Source organism: Triturus cristatus, chromosome 7 (assembly GCF_964204655.1).
Source record: "Triturus cristatus chromosome 7, aTriCri1.1, whole genome shotgun sequence".
In the NCBI taxonomy this organism is placed as follows: Eukaryota; Metazoa; Chordata; class Amphibia; order Caudata; family Salamandridae; genus Triturus; species Triturus cristatus.
This window is the reverse complement of record NC_140590.1, coordinates 324497756-324512375: the sequence shown is the minus strand read 5'-3', so window position 1 is coordinate 324512375 and position 14620 is coordinate 324497756. Positions and strand designations below refer to the sequence as shown.

Genomic DNA, 14620 nt, shown 5'->3' with positions numbered 1-14620 from the left:
GGACACCAAGCGCATAGATAGACTGGAACGCATTTTGAAGGAGGTGGCCATCAAGAACGAGGACTTGGAATCGCGCAGTCGGTGCAACAACGTGCGAATTACTGGGGTTCCGGAGTCCACGGCTACTGGCAGACTGGACGTTTTTGTGGAAAAGCTTTTTTCAGATATTTTTGGCAGAGACTCCTTCACACCGGGATTTGTGGTCGAAAGGGCGCACCGTTCCCTGGGTCCGCGGCCTGGCCCGGCGCTCCCGCCCCGCCCGCTGGTTGCCCGTATTATGAACTTCCGAGACCGCGACACGGCTCTGCGACTGGCGAGGGAAAAGGGAGAGATCACTTGGCAGGGCTCAAGACTTTCATTCTTCCCCGACTTTACCGCTATGGTCCAGGAGGCCCGTCGCAAATACGTGGGGGTTAAGGCGGCGCTCCGTAATCTGGGCCTCAAATATGGCATGCTCTACCCTGCCCGGCTCCGGGTTGACATTGAGGGCCGAGTGCGGATCTTTGACAATCCTACTGCGGTGCAGGAATTCTGCCGGACTTACAAGCTGCGCAAGGACCCTCCGGGGGGCGACGAGGATGGTCGATCTCCCCAGCGTAGTGGAACAGCGCTTAGTCAGGACCTGGTTTCTGGCTCTGGGGTCGGCTGAATCGGCGCCTGTGGACTGGCTTTATCCTTTCCTGAATATTTGTTACATGGGACTTGGGAACTCTTTGCTTTATAAATAACCGCTTTGTAGTGCTGGGTAGGTGGCGGGTCGTTGTCATCCCCCTCTGGTTGACACCGCTGGGAACACTTTTGGTTATGATGCTCTATATTGTTCTCATAGATTGCATATGGTACTGTTGTTTGCAACTCTGCTTTTTTTCCACAGGTTGGGGTTTGCCTCACGTTTGCGTGGTATGGCTGGGTGGAGGGTGGGGGGTTGGGATTGGTTATTTTGATTTTCTTCACATGGCTGGCATTGTGTTAATTATGCAGGTACACGGAGTCACGACTGCTATTATACCCTTCTTACTTGTTGCGTGGCACCGATGGCTCAAATAGGCCTGAACGAGTCCCCCCTTGGCCTATCGCTAATGTCCTGGAACGTCAGGGGTCTGAACAACCCACGTAAATGTAAACCGGTATTACATTATTTGAATCGACAGAGTTGATATAGCTTTTATCCAAGAGACACATTTTCACTCCTCGGTTGGCTCACGCTTTGCGGCTTCATGGGGCGCTCATGGATACTTCTGCAATTTCAGCAACTACGCCAGGGGCACCGCGGTGTTGATTCACAAGAGGGTCCTGTTCCACTGCCGGGCATTCTTAGGGGATAGGGAGGGGCGCTACTGCATAGTACGAGGGGTGTTGATGGGTCATGCTATTGTTCTGGTGTGTGTGTATGCTCCTAACACTGATTCCCCGGAATTTTTTCATGAGCTCGCCGCCAAGCTTGCTGCTCTTGAACCGGCCGGCCTCATACTTGGGGGTGACTTTAACTTGTTGCTGGACGAGAGTCTGGACAGTACTTCGTGGGCGGCTCACTAAGCCTAGGGCGCGACGCGCACTACTTGACCTATGCAACCATTTCTCTCTGACGGACATTTGGCGCAGGCGCAATCCACACACCACTGACTACACACACTTCTCGGGACAACACAACACTTGGACCAGGATTGACTACTGGCTCCTGTCCCCAGGCCTGGCCCCATGGTTCTGCGCGATGCAGACCTTCCCCAGAACATATTCGGATCACTCCCCGGTGTCATTGTGCTTGGACGTTCCGCAGTCGGAGGGTTATGAGCGGCAATGGCGATTCCCTGGGAGGGCGCTCCTGGATGACTTATTTGTCCACGAAATTTCCGAGGCGATCGAGGACTATTTCACGCTTAACACCGGATCGGTTGACTCGTGGGACATGCTTTGGGAGGGGTTCAAGGCATATGTTAGGAGAATTTGCATAGCCAAACAGGCTGGGGTCCTAAGGGCGCTGCGCAGGACGATTAAACAATTGGAGACACAGTTGGAGGCAGTTGACGCTGAGGCGCTGCTTGCGCCCACCGCGGACGTGTCCGCTCGTCGTCTCCGCCTCCTGGCCGACTTCAGGGACGCGGCGGACAGAGAGATTTTGTACCTGGGGAAGTACCAGACTGCGCGTAGATACGGGGAGGGGGATAGACCGGGTCGCACGCTGGCGCAGGCTCTGAGACCCCCGTACAGCAAATCCCTGATAGTTGAGGTGCGGGGTACGGATGGTTCGCTGCACACTAAGCCCACCGAGATCAGGGACGACTTCCTGGCTTACCACTCAGATCTATACAAGACCAAGTTAGGTGAATCCTCGGCCTCTCGTGAGGCCTACTTGTCGGAAATCGCGCTAGTATTCCTTGATAGGGGTATGGAGGAGTTCATGGCGGAGCCCATAACGGTGACTGAGGTTCGGGGCGCGATTAAGGTGCTTCGCGGCTGTTCTGCCCCCGGCCTCGATGGCTTCACTGGGGATTTTTACAAGGCCTTTGCGGATCTCCTGTCGCCACGGCTTATTGAGGTCTACGCAGAGGCGCTGGAGCGTGGGTCCCTCCCGGCGACCCTTCGCGAAGCGGTAATAGTTCTGCTCCCAAAACCAAATAAAGACCCGACGCTGTGTGGTTCGTATAGGCCCCTCTCCCTATTGAACCTTGATTACAAGATACTGGCCAAAATTGTGGCCAACAGACTGTCTCAATTGATGGAATTCATTATATCGCCCATGCAATCGGGCTTTGTCCCGCGTCGCTCCACGTCTCTAAATTTGCGGACGTTGTTCACGGTTCTCCACAGAATCAACCCGGCCACGCCTGCCGCGGCTATCCTTCTAGACACTGAGAAGGCCTTCGACTCCCTAGAATGGCCTTTCTTTCTTTCTGTCATGCAACGCATGGGCATGCCAGAGAACTTCCGCGCCACTACGCGGCTTTTGTATAGCCGCCCCACGGCCCGTCTGCGTATCAATGGTACGCTGTCCCGCCCTTTCTCTCTCATGAGAGGCACGCGGCAGGGCTGCCCGCTTTCCCCGCTATTATTCATTTTGGCCATGGATCCCTTAATTCGGCATTTCCAGGAGCGGCATCTGCACAGGGGTCTCCAGTTCCGGACGGGTCCCTTATTGGCTTCCCTCTACGCGGACGACACGATACTGTATGTCAGAGAGCCTCAGGTCAACTTGGCTCCCCTGATACGGGAAATTCTTCGCTTCGGTGCCCACTCTGGATTGGGCATCAACTGGCACAAGTCCATAATTTTTCCGTTGACTAGCGGCACGTCCCAATGGCAGTGTGAGTTCCCGTTGGAGTGGTGCTCCGACTCGGTACGGTACTTGTGCGTTCAGATACATCTGAACACGGACGGAATTATTCGCCTCAATTATGGCCGCGCGATTGCCAGGTTGGAGACGCAGGTGGAGGGGTGGCTGCGACTCCCGCTCTCCAAGTCGGCCAGAATCGCCATTATAAAAATGATTGTACTTCCCAGATTTCTGTATTTTTTTAATAATATTCCTATTCCTCTTCCTCGGGCATTTTTCTCCACCCTGCGGTCACATTTGATTAAGCTGGTTTGGGGCGGGAAGCGCCCCAGAATCAGCTGGAGGACTCTTACGCTCCCCCATGACAGAGGCGGCTTCGGTGTACCGGATATGTATCTGTACTACTTGATTGCTCAGTGTGCGCACGCCTACGCCTGGTATCATCCTGATGCACGGATCCCGTTCCTTCGGCCAGAGGCGGATTTCGTGCTCCCGGGTCGCTTGTCGGCGGTGTTGCCCGGGGGGGTTCCCCGGAGCCCAGTGGACATACAAACGGTATCCACCACCAGCTGGGCCTGGGGTCGCCTCGCTCGTTATTTAGCCCGGCCTCGCCTGTATTCCTCTTCGCTCCCACTTCCTAACCCTGGGCTGCTGCCGGGTTACGGGAGAACTCCTTGTGCAGCGCACTTTAAATAAGTTTAACCTCACTAAGATTGGAGATTTATACCCCGGCGAACACATATTCTCGATGACGGAGGAGGCGCGTTTCAGCGAGGCTTCGTTCATGGATAAGTTTGTACTGCGCCGGCTTTATTGCGCAGCGCGGTCGGAAATCGCGGGATTCCCTCTCGAGCCGGAGTCCTTTGAGCCCCTCACCCTCCTCATTGATAAAGACACGGGAGCCCACATGGTTTCTAAACTATATAAGTCATGCGCAGCTCTGGTTCCTTGTGCGGATGTCCGACTGCGGGCGGCTTGGGAGTCGGATTTGGGCAGGCCGATCACGGACGAGCAGAGGACCGTTTGCTGCAAAGTCACTAACACGATATCACTCAATAGTCGCCACAAGCTCCTTCATTACAAATTCCTTCGCCGCTTCTACATGACCCCTGACAGACTCCACGCCATTGACCCCTCTCGACCTCACACATGCTGGAAATGCACTGCACCACACGCTGATTTTGCACACCTGTCGTGGACGTGCCCCAGACTGCAATTATACTGGACACAGGTGCACGAGATCCTGGGCACTATGCTGGGGCTCACGTTGGTTCCCACACCCGAGGTTGCGCTGCTAGGCTACACGGTAAATTTCCCTAAGACTGTCCGAAGGCTTGCCTCTCTAGGCCTCCTGCTTGCTAAGCGGGAGGTTGCTAAGCGCTGGGGGGATCGTATGGCCCCCACGGCGGATGCATGGCTCACTTCCATGGCTTTCTGCAGCACAAACAGCGAGATCTACTCTAGTCTCCTCCCCACGGTGGCACGACCCAAAGACATCTGGGGCCCGTATAAGACATACATCGCTACCCTGCCGAGCTCTTCCCCACCACATTCCAGTTCCGGAATAGTGCCTACGGGAGTGGGGTAAACCGCGCTGCGCCAGGGTTATGATTCAGGAGGGGTGATGAACCTGGCAGGACGTTATGTCAGCATTGCTGCGCGGTCTGGGATGCTGGTCTGTGCGGGCGTGGGCTGGACGGGAGGTGTGGGGCGACAGCTGCAGCGTCTGTGGAGATTGAACGATGGGCCTTTTGGCGGGCTGTTCGTCTTATGTTTTTTTTTTTTAATTCTGACGGATAGACATGTTGGGACGATTACGGGGGGCCACTGAACCGATGCCATTATTAGATGCTGTTGATGATCTGTGGGCCAGAGGTGTTATGATGTATCTTATCGACGGTTTCTTATTGAACATACAGCCAATGTCTTTGTATTGTTTTGTTTTGGCAAAATTAAATAAAGCATTAAAAAAAAAAAAACAGTATACCTCACTTTGGTATAGTATATACAGAGCCAGCTTTCTACAAACAGCCTCCAAGAACCCCAGGGACCTGCCCTGTCTCCCTAAAGAACTCGTATCTCCTGTGGACACTGGATTTGTGCGACACCAACCCAAGCCAGAACTACAGATCCCGCCGGATCCACGATTCCGCACCACTCTCCAACCAACGCCCGCGTGGTCCAACACCCCAGCAAGGTCCCCCCGGTGATGCGGACGTCTGTTCCATCGTTGGACGACCTCCAGTGACCTTCTCAATACCTGCCCCCGGCTACCCTAGTGGCGCTGGTGGTGCCCTTTGAGTGCCAACCTGAACCTTGGTCCTACCCCACTCAAATTCTAAACCTGTTTACTTACCTGTACACTTAACCCTTCGATTTCCTCCATAGGAATGAATAGTGGGTTTTCTCAGAAAACTAAGTGTTGAACTGTCTTGTACTACAACAAAAAGTAAAAGTGCCTTTACAAGAGTTAAACTGTTTCCTAATGTTCTGTGTTGCTAAAACTGTGTGTTAGGAGTGTGTTTCATTCTAAACTAGAAAAGCAATCTCAAAGTAATCCAAGTAATTTCAAGTGTTTTTGAACAGTTTACAAATCGTTTTCTCAATGCAAAAGTATTCTGAATGTTTTTACAAATCCAGTGTTCACTGTATTTTGAAAAGTAACCTTGTATGAAAAGTTTAACTTACCTGCTACTAAGTAAAGTTTGGTTCTGGAAATAAAACAAAATAACTTTTCATACAAACAACTGGTCTGGATTCAGTCTTTAAGTGTGTGACATTTCTTGCCCGAGAAATCCAATCCAAAAATTGCCTTTAGCTCAACTCATTTTTTTGAATTGACAGTTTTTCCAAATACTTAAGTCTTGTTAGGGCCTTGGTTACATTCTTCTAGCATTTTAAAAAGTCTTAAACTCCCTGTAGCTAGGGGTAAAAGGATTTAGAAGTTTTTTTTTAACCGGTTTTAAAAAGATCCCAAACTTGACTTCAGTAACAGCTGACAGAGAATAGGGTGGATGAGCTCGACATCACCCCTTACCTCCATCTGGAGACGGCAGAGTTAAAATCTCAATGCATACTCCAGACAATACTCCTGGGGCCCCACCCTTCCGAGGGCAAAGTACAGGAGCTCTTAGAAGAGTCTGAAAGGATGGCCCAACCTTCCAAGAGGAAGGGTAAGAAGACTGGGGGACCAGCTTCTACACAGCAATAAGCGGAGGACAACTCTCCCCAGGGAGAGGACTTATCCGCCCAGGAGGGAACCGAGCCCATGGAACTTGGACCGTAACAGGTTGAGCTCCTGGGGCCAGGGGAACCCTCTAGAAAATAGCTATGCCTTGGACAGCAAGTCTTCCCTACTCTTGAGAGTCTGCGATAGCAAGCTGCTGACCAGGAAAAGGAAGATGTCAGTGACTCCCACAGGGTCTATTGGGAGGAGGAACTCCTGTACACTGAGGCCAGACAGCCCAAACCTGGTGCCACTAGAAGAGTGGTAGTGCCTCAACTGTATAGGAAGTTCTTACTCACTTTGGCCCATGACATCCGCCTACCTGGGCACCTGGGCCAGACAAAAACTTGGGAAAGGCTAGTCAGCCAATTCTACTGGCCCCAGAAAGTGAAGGAGTTTTATCAGCTCCTGTGTCACCTGTCTGGCCAGTGACAAAACAGGTGGACACCCAAAGGCCCTTTTAATTCCACTACCAGCAGCTAGGGTTCCCTTTGAGAGGGTTGGTATGGACAATGAATCCACTTGAGCCACCCACAGCCTCAGGAAACAAATTCATACTTGAAGTAGTGGGTATCGACTCCGTTCTATAGTTATCCGGCAAGAGGATGAAAATGGAATTAGTAAGTGTAGTACAGAGATGTCCATGCATATGAAATGTGAATAATAAGAACTGCAACAACCACAGGTGTCTAGGGAGGAGGGAGGGTGCATGTGACCCGACAGCTCTACATGGCAAGGACAGAAGATTACAGGGTAAGTAACAATCCGCTTGAGGCATGTGTGCTGTGGATACATATGCAGTATAGCTATACAAAGCTGTATGGATAGATAAAGGAATTTTTGATGACATACCCAGGCGAAATCCGTTATGGACTTAACATCCTCTAATATCCTTCACTCCTCAAATTCATCTGCACATTCCCTTAAATTTAGTTTCAGTTTCAAGTTATTTGTGTATATTGGTGGCGGCTATACACAGAACCAAAAACAAGTTGGGCAGCACCCTGTTGTGGCAGTTACCTGCAGCTCACGAAAACACATGCGATTTAAAAACATTTTACTGAAAGATGCAGAAATAAAACACAAAAAAGACGCACCAAGGAAAAGGGGGAAAAAGCCAAATTAGACATCCCATACTCCCAGAGTAAATAATAACTGTGTGGCGACTGGTACGAGGCTAGGACCATGTGCACTGGGGGACTCACAAGACTGCACCTCCAAATAAATATTTGACACCTTTTTAAAGAAGCTTGCTGGCACTACTGGGAAGGAGGGTGAGCAAGATGACAGTAGCTGTGAGAAGAGATGTATTTTTTCTTAGCTCAGAATGTTTTCAGATCTGGCTGCTTACCGTTGTACAATTGGCCGGGCTTGGTGGAATCGGCGAGCTTGACGTTGTGGAGGTAGGAGTGCTACTGGATTGGTTGAAGATCTCATCCTCCATATGACTGTGCCCAGGAGGTGAAGTAGCTACCAACGCCTGTGCTGTAATAGAAAAATCAATGTAAGCCACACAAATCTCAAACGCAAAGATCCCACCCAAGCAATGTTTGCCCAGACAAAAGATAAAATAAAGAAAAACTGACACAGTAAAAGTGTCACTAGCCTGAAGTCGCTCCAAGTGAGAAAACTAAAATATTAACCAAGAGACTAGAGTATGAAGGAAAGCAAGATTCAGGCCAGGCCAGGTTTACTAATCGTGGAAAACTAATACACAAGAGAAAAACCTCAAAACAGAAGACACCTCAAACACGGGGTAGGGAAACATTCAACACCAATCCTCCCATACCCTGAAGAGAATTCTATCTCTTGAGTAACTGGGGTTAAACCACACATCCAATGTAATTCAAAGTAAAAGTAGTGAGATAAACGGGTCCGGTTTAAAGCGGTTTGTATGGAAGCTGAACTGGGTACAGTTTAACTAACATGTTTAGCATGTTTATGCCAATGGCAAATTAGAGCTTAATGAAGGAGTAACTTGCCTTCTGGAACGCCTTATCAGGTACAGCCAATCTAGCCGCAGATTTCTTGCCTTAGAATAATAATCCCCAGGCATCAGACTGGATCTGGAAATATTTTGGAAGCAGACCCCCTGCATGCCAGTAGGTGGCATCATTTTGTAACGCATGGCGTCATTCACACTGGAAGTGACATTTGTGGTGCCTATATAGTATAGGGGCCACTGCAGCATGTCAAAGTCAGTTACTTTTCATGATTTTCCGCAGCAGCTGCACGGAGCCACAAAGTACACTGACCATTGATATAGAAAACTAGGGTGATGTCAACTCCTTTGCCCATAGGATAGTTTCTATTACCTCTAGGGTATCTCTGTGAGGTATATTTGTGTAAAGTGATTCTTCATCCAGGGAGACCAATAGGTCTATCTGGTGTGTATCATTGATGGATTCAATTACTATCAGTATATCCCTTGCGTCTGTATGTAAGATGCAGTCTTTTTGACACAGGATTGTAGAAAATAGTTACAGAACTTGGAGAGTGGTTCCAAGTGGGTCTGCCTGGCAAAGGGGAAATTACCCTGTGAATCTTTGGCCGGGTGTAAAAGTACAGAACATTTGGATATTTGTTTACTAAAAAGTCTGCTTCATTCTCTGATCCTCCTTTGAATTGCAGCTGCGAATACCAGAGATTATCTGTATTTCTTCCTTGTCTGATGGGTGTGTAATATTTTCGATCAGCAAGTTGGCGTGAGCATTCATTCTAGTAATCTGTGGTGGCCATGTTTACAGTAGCAACCCAAGATCCATTCTAGGAGGGACTCATCTGTCACTATTGTGAGATCTGGTTGGGGAAAAGAGAGGGGTATGCCCCAATCACAGTTTGTTAACCACAACTGCACATTTTTCGCAGTTCTCTACAAGATCTGGAAAATGTCAAAGTTCTCCTAATAATGCGCCCAATGGAACTTCATGTCCTACTGTAGAGCCTCCATACGCTAATGGGCATGATTCACCTGCAGGCGGACATGAGGCCCAGCAGCCTCACAGTCATTCTCACCGAACTCCAGGATAGAGGCTGAAACATTGGTATCATAGCCCGAATATCCTGGACTCGCTGAGCGGGAGGATAGGCCCTAAACTGCACTATGTCCAGAACTGTACCAATGAAAGGGAGCATCTGCAGAGTCAGGTTTGATTTCGGCACATTGATAGTGAACCCCAGCGAATGCAAGTGGTCAGCCAGAGTCTGGAGGTGGGAGACAACAGCCAGGGGCTAGCCCGCCTTCAACAGCAAGTGGTCAAGATAAGGGAAAACTGGAAACCTGATCTATGCTTACGAGCTGCGACACCGCCATCACCTTGTGAACACCCAAGGGGCACTGGTAAAGCCAAAGGGAAGCACGGTTAACTGAAAGTGTTCTTGGCGCACCGTGTACAGTAGTTGCGATCTGTGGGCTGGCAGGTCGGGAATATGAAAATAAGCATCCTGCAAGTCCAACTCCACCAGCCAGTTTCCTCGGTCAAGTGCAGACAGAACTTGGGTTAGGATGAGCATTTTGAAATTCTTCCAGAGGAAGAAGTCGAGTGCCCGGAGGTCTAAGATAGGACGTAGGCCTTTGTCCTTCTTGGGTACCAGAAAGTAGTAGGAATAAAAACCACGACCTACTTCTGGCACAGGGACCCTCTCTATAGCTTCCTTGGCCATGAGAGCCGATACTTCCTGGCGGTGAAGTGCCAAATGATCCTTAGTCATGCAATCGTAAGAAGGTGGCATGGAGGGAGGGGTACTCTCGAATGGGAGGGGGTAGCCCCTTCGGACTATTTACAGCACCCATCTGTCAGACGTGATGGCCAGTGGAGGGGGTGATGACGGATCCTGCCTCCAACTGGCCATTGATGGGCCTGAAACAGGCAAAGAAGGTTTGGAGGCTGCGGCAGGGGGAAAGGGTCGACTGGGTTGTCCACTGGATCCTTGACCTGCGAGGAGGCTGGGTCCCATGTCCGTGGCCAAGCAGAGGCTGGACAGTTTGCGTGACTCTGTGGCTGGGCAGGATGTGGCTGGGTGCCCTTTCCGTAGCCACGAAAAGGATGAAAAGCAGACCGAGGTGGATGTGAGGTGGCAGCGAGACCCAAGGATCTGGCCGTAGCTCGAGAATCCTTGAAGCGCTCAAGCACTGAGTGAGCTTTGTCGCCAAAAAGGCAAGTGGCATCAAAGGGCGTGTCCATCAAGGAAGACTACAAACAACGAAGTCCGTGTGGTTTATACACAACCTCTTAGGGTCAAAGGAGCACAAGTCTGCTGACTCAAAACAACACTGTATGTTGTTTAAGGAGAAAAAACCTAAATAGGTTTTATATAAAGCCCTCACTCGCCAACCTGGTTGGTGACATGCTTCATCATCGGGCTCCACTGGGTATGGCCGAATGCCATCCCAGTGTGCTGCAACGCCAGGTTATTGCAGAGCGGGGTTCGTGTGAGGTGACAGTGAATTTAAAAGCTTCCAATTGAGTCAAAAAGGCAATTTGGTCTTCTAATTTTTGACCCTCACTCTTCTCCCTTTTTAATATTTCCAATTTGCAAAACAAATAAAATTGCCTTTTTGACTCAATTGGAAGCTTTTAAATTCACTGTCACCTCACACGAACCCCGCTCCGCAGTAACCTGGCGTTGCAGCACACTGGGATGGCATTCGGCCATACCCAGTGGAGCCCGATGATGAAGCATGTCACCAACCAGGTTGGCGAGTGAGGGCTTTATATAAAACCTATTTAGGTTTTTTCTCCTTAAACAACATACAGTGTTGTTTTGAGTCAGCAGACTTGTGCTCGTTTGACCCTAAGAGGTTGTGTATAAACCACACGGACTCCGTTGTTTGAGATTTATCCCTCGAGGGGAGTAGCCGTGTTGTGTTCCCTTCCTCTCTCGTTGTTTTTGTGCATCAAGGAAGACTAGACATCCCCTGAGAAGCCAGATGTCCTCAACCAGGCGTAGCGTCACAGCTACCGGAGTGGCAATCTTTCTGCCCAGTGAATCGGTGCTATCCAGTCCACATCGTATGGTGAATTTGGCTACGTCTCTCCTATCTCCAACTGCTTGACAGAGAACGGCCCGAGCCTCCTCTGGGCACCGAGGTAGCACCTGCGTGACTGTATCCCAGATAGTATGGGTGTATCGGCTCAAGACCAACCGCAATGCCAAGCTGGAGGAAAAGAACATCTTCCTAAGCTGATCCAGCTTCTTGGATTCCCCATCTGTGGGAGCAGAAGGGAATGAGCCTTTGTATGAAGCGGTTTAGACTACCAAGCTCTCAGGTGAGGGGTGATTGGCCAGTAACACTGGGTCACCCAGAGTGGGGCGTGGTAGCAGGCAATCGTCTTATCCACAGGAGCCCCTGTGTTGGGCTTGGACCAAGTGCCCAGAAGGACGCCCGTGAGGGTTTCATTTAACGGCAAAAGGGGTTCAGAAGAGGAAGCCGCAGGATGAAGCACCTCTGTTAGGTTAGTGCTGACTGCGACCATAGGGAGCTCGAGCCTGAAGACCTTCGCTCCCTCACCACCACAGCATAGGAAGCTCCCACCTACGTGGCTACGGTAGTGGGAGAAAGCAGGCCAGTATCAGGAGATGTGTCCAGACCAGTGGCATCACCCAGATCCAGTCGAGTTTCTCAAGCTGGTCAGTTAAAAGGTCCAGCGGCTCCTCCCAGTTCCCTTCTGGCCCAAAAGGAACGCCAGGAATGAACACAGGGATGAAAGTCGGAACAGACATTAAGCAACATCGGTTCGGATCCGTGTCCACTTCAGGGAGAAGGATGGGGCCGGTGCCGACCAGGGGGCACGGTCGAAGCCGGGAGCGTCGTCTGGTTCAACGTCAGAGAAGGTAGAGTGAGATCAACCAGCTTCTATCCGGATCTAGGCCTGGATCCACAGGGACCCTCAGGAGCAGTCGGTGTCGAAGTCCCAGGGCCCCCGACTGACTCCGCGAGGCCCAAAGGTGCGCCGGCAGAGCTGGGCTGCCCAAATAGGAGGTACAAGGCCCCATAAAACTTATGGTTTTGGGCAGGAGGTGCTCTGGCTCCGGAAAGGGAAGGAGGTGTGTAGCAGTCTCAGAAGTGTGCTCCAGAGACTAAGCCTTTGAGCGACGATGCTCCAGATTCCGCATCGGATGAACAAGAGAAGTTGAAGAACGCCTGTGCTTCTTTTACTTTTTTTGCTTCCCTGACTTACCCGAAGACCTCCGTGATGACAGTGCGAGTAGTGGACCATTCAAGACCTACCCCTCGAATGAGAACCGGAGCAATGCAGAGCTGAGCACTGGGCCTCCAGCTGCTTTCGGGACTGCTCCCGCAAAGCCTTCAAGTTCATGGCCCAGCACTCGAAGCACTAATTATTATTATTATCATTGCTTATAAAGCGCAACTGACACCCTACGGGTAACCTGGCGCTGTGATAAGATGGTTAGCTGAATGCGGAAAGGACTGTGTCCCCTGCCCGGAGGGAATTAGCAGGATGCCAGAGAGCATACTCTGGGACAGAGCCAAGTTTTTATCCTTTTTGTCTAATATCAGATGGAAGTTTATTCCAGAGGCGGGGAGCTGCCGTGCAGAAGGCCCTGCCTCCTGATTTAACTTTCTTGACTCTATGCACCCTCACCAGATTAGCAGATGAGGAACGAAGTGGCCATAGTCCAGACACCAAAAGCACACGAGGTGCGGATCCATCACGGATATCATTCGGTGGCAGGAACCGCATGGCATGAAGCCGGTCCTTTGCTGGGACATCCTCGACGCACCAGGAGGCTACAATTCAAAAAAGACTTCTAGTTCAAGATGTATCTATAACACAACTAACCTCAACCCACCTAGAGAAGAAGTCAAGAAGAACAATTAAATAAGGTATCCTCTCCTTTCCATGGACCAACAATGTCTATGGCCACTTCATCTCAAGGATGATCAGCCATCTTCCTGCACACTATTGGCACATGTCGAGGAACTAATATCTTATCACTGTTGTTGCATTCAATGAAGTTCCTCAAACATCTTTCAACTTCAGCGTCAACCTGCAGCCACTAAAAACTAGATTGCAGTCTTTTTTTTAATTTTTTTTAAACACCGAGATGACCCTCAAGAGATAATAACATCAATCTACTCCTGAGGCCTTCTGGTGGAAATAGTCTTTCACCCGTAAAATAATCTCATTGTCTGCAGCAAATTTTTCTTTTAACATGGACCAGGCTAGGCCCAGTAAATTTATTTTCCCACACTTTATTAATTCTGAAAACTCATGTAACAATACAATCCTTTCCTAACTCAGCTTTCCATTTACTATCTGACCCAGCACCAGATAACTTCATACACATTCACTGTTTCCACGATCATATCATCCTCTTCAGATCCCTCTTTACAAATGTCAACTAAACGTGAAACAGTCAGCAAAGTAATTCGACTCCAGGTATATATTCAACAGTGAAACTGAATTCTTGAAGAGAAATAATCCATCTCCTCATTGATGAAAGTGAATCAAGTCCCCCTTTTGATTTTTATTAAAAAAAACTCTTTAAAAGGCTAATCAATGTGAACCTTAAAAGAAGTCCCCTACACAAAATGTTGATATTTTTTTCAAGACCCAATATATAGCTAATGCTTCTTTCTCAAATACGGAGTCATTTTTCTCGGACCTTTTCAAACTAAGCAAAGCACACATTCAACTCCATCTCGGCAAAACAGCACCAAAGCCTTTCAAACTAGCACCCATGACTAATAGTGTCATCACTCAAAACAAATGCCTGCAAACTAGGAGCATTTCACAATTCTTTTTTTAGTCTATCAAATTCCATTTTACAATCAAGTTTTCCACGCAAATTCCACTTTCTTACCTAGAAGAGCTTTCAAATTGACTGTCTTACCTCTATAATTCTTTACACATTTATTGTACTATTCTGGCATGCCTAGGAATTAGACCAATTACTCTTTTTACAAGGTATCAACCAACTCTCTCTTCGGCCTAATACCAGAACCTAAATATCAGGTCCAAGACAATTTGCCTCCAGTACTCCAAATTTGCATTTATTTTCTTTTAAAGTGAGATCAGCTCTAGTTAGCCCCGTCAAACCCAAACTTGCTCTGTCATCCTGTTCCATTCTCTCTTCCAAAAATCAAAAGACAAACT

General features: G+C 49.3%; 1 protein-coding gene across 7 annotated transcripts in view; it reads right to left on the bottom strand.

Annotated features, from left to right (window-relative positions):
• Positions 1-14620, bottom strand: part of CNOT3 (CCR4-NOT transcription complex subunit 3) — a 1079590-nt gene that overhangs the window by 487512 nt on the left and 577458 nt on the right. For all 7 annotated transcript variants that reach the window (XM_085616418.1, XM_085616421.1, XM_085616419.1 and 4 more), the window contains one exon: positions 7849-7982. In XM_085616418.1, coding sequence (XP_085472544.1) covers positions 7849-7982 — 134 coding nt within the window. The remainder of the gene's footprint in view (positions 1-7848; positions 7983-14620) is intronic.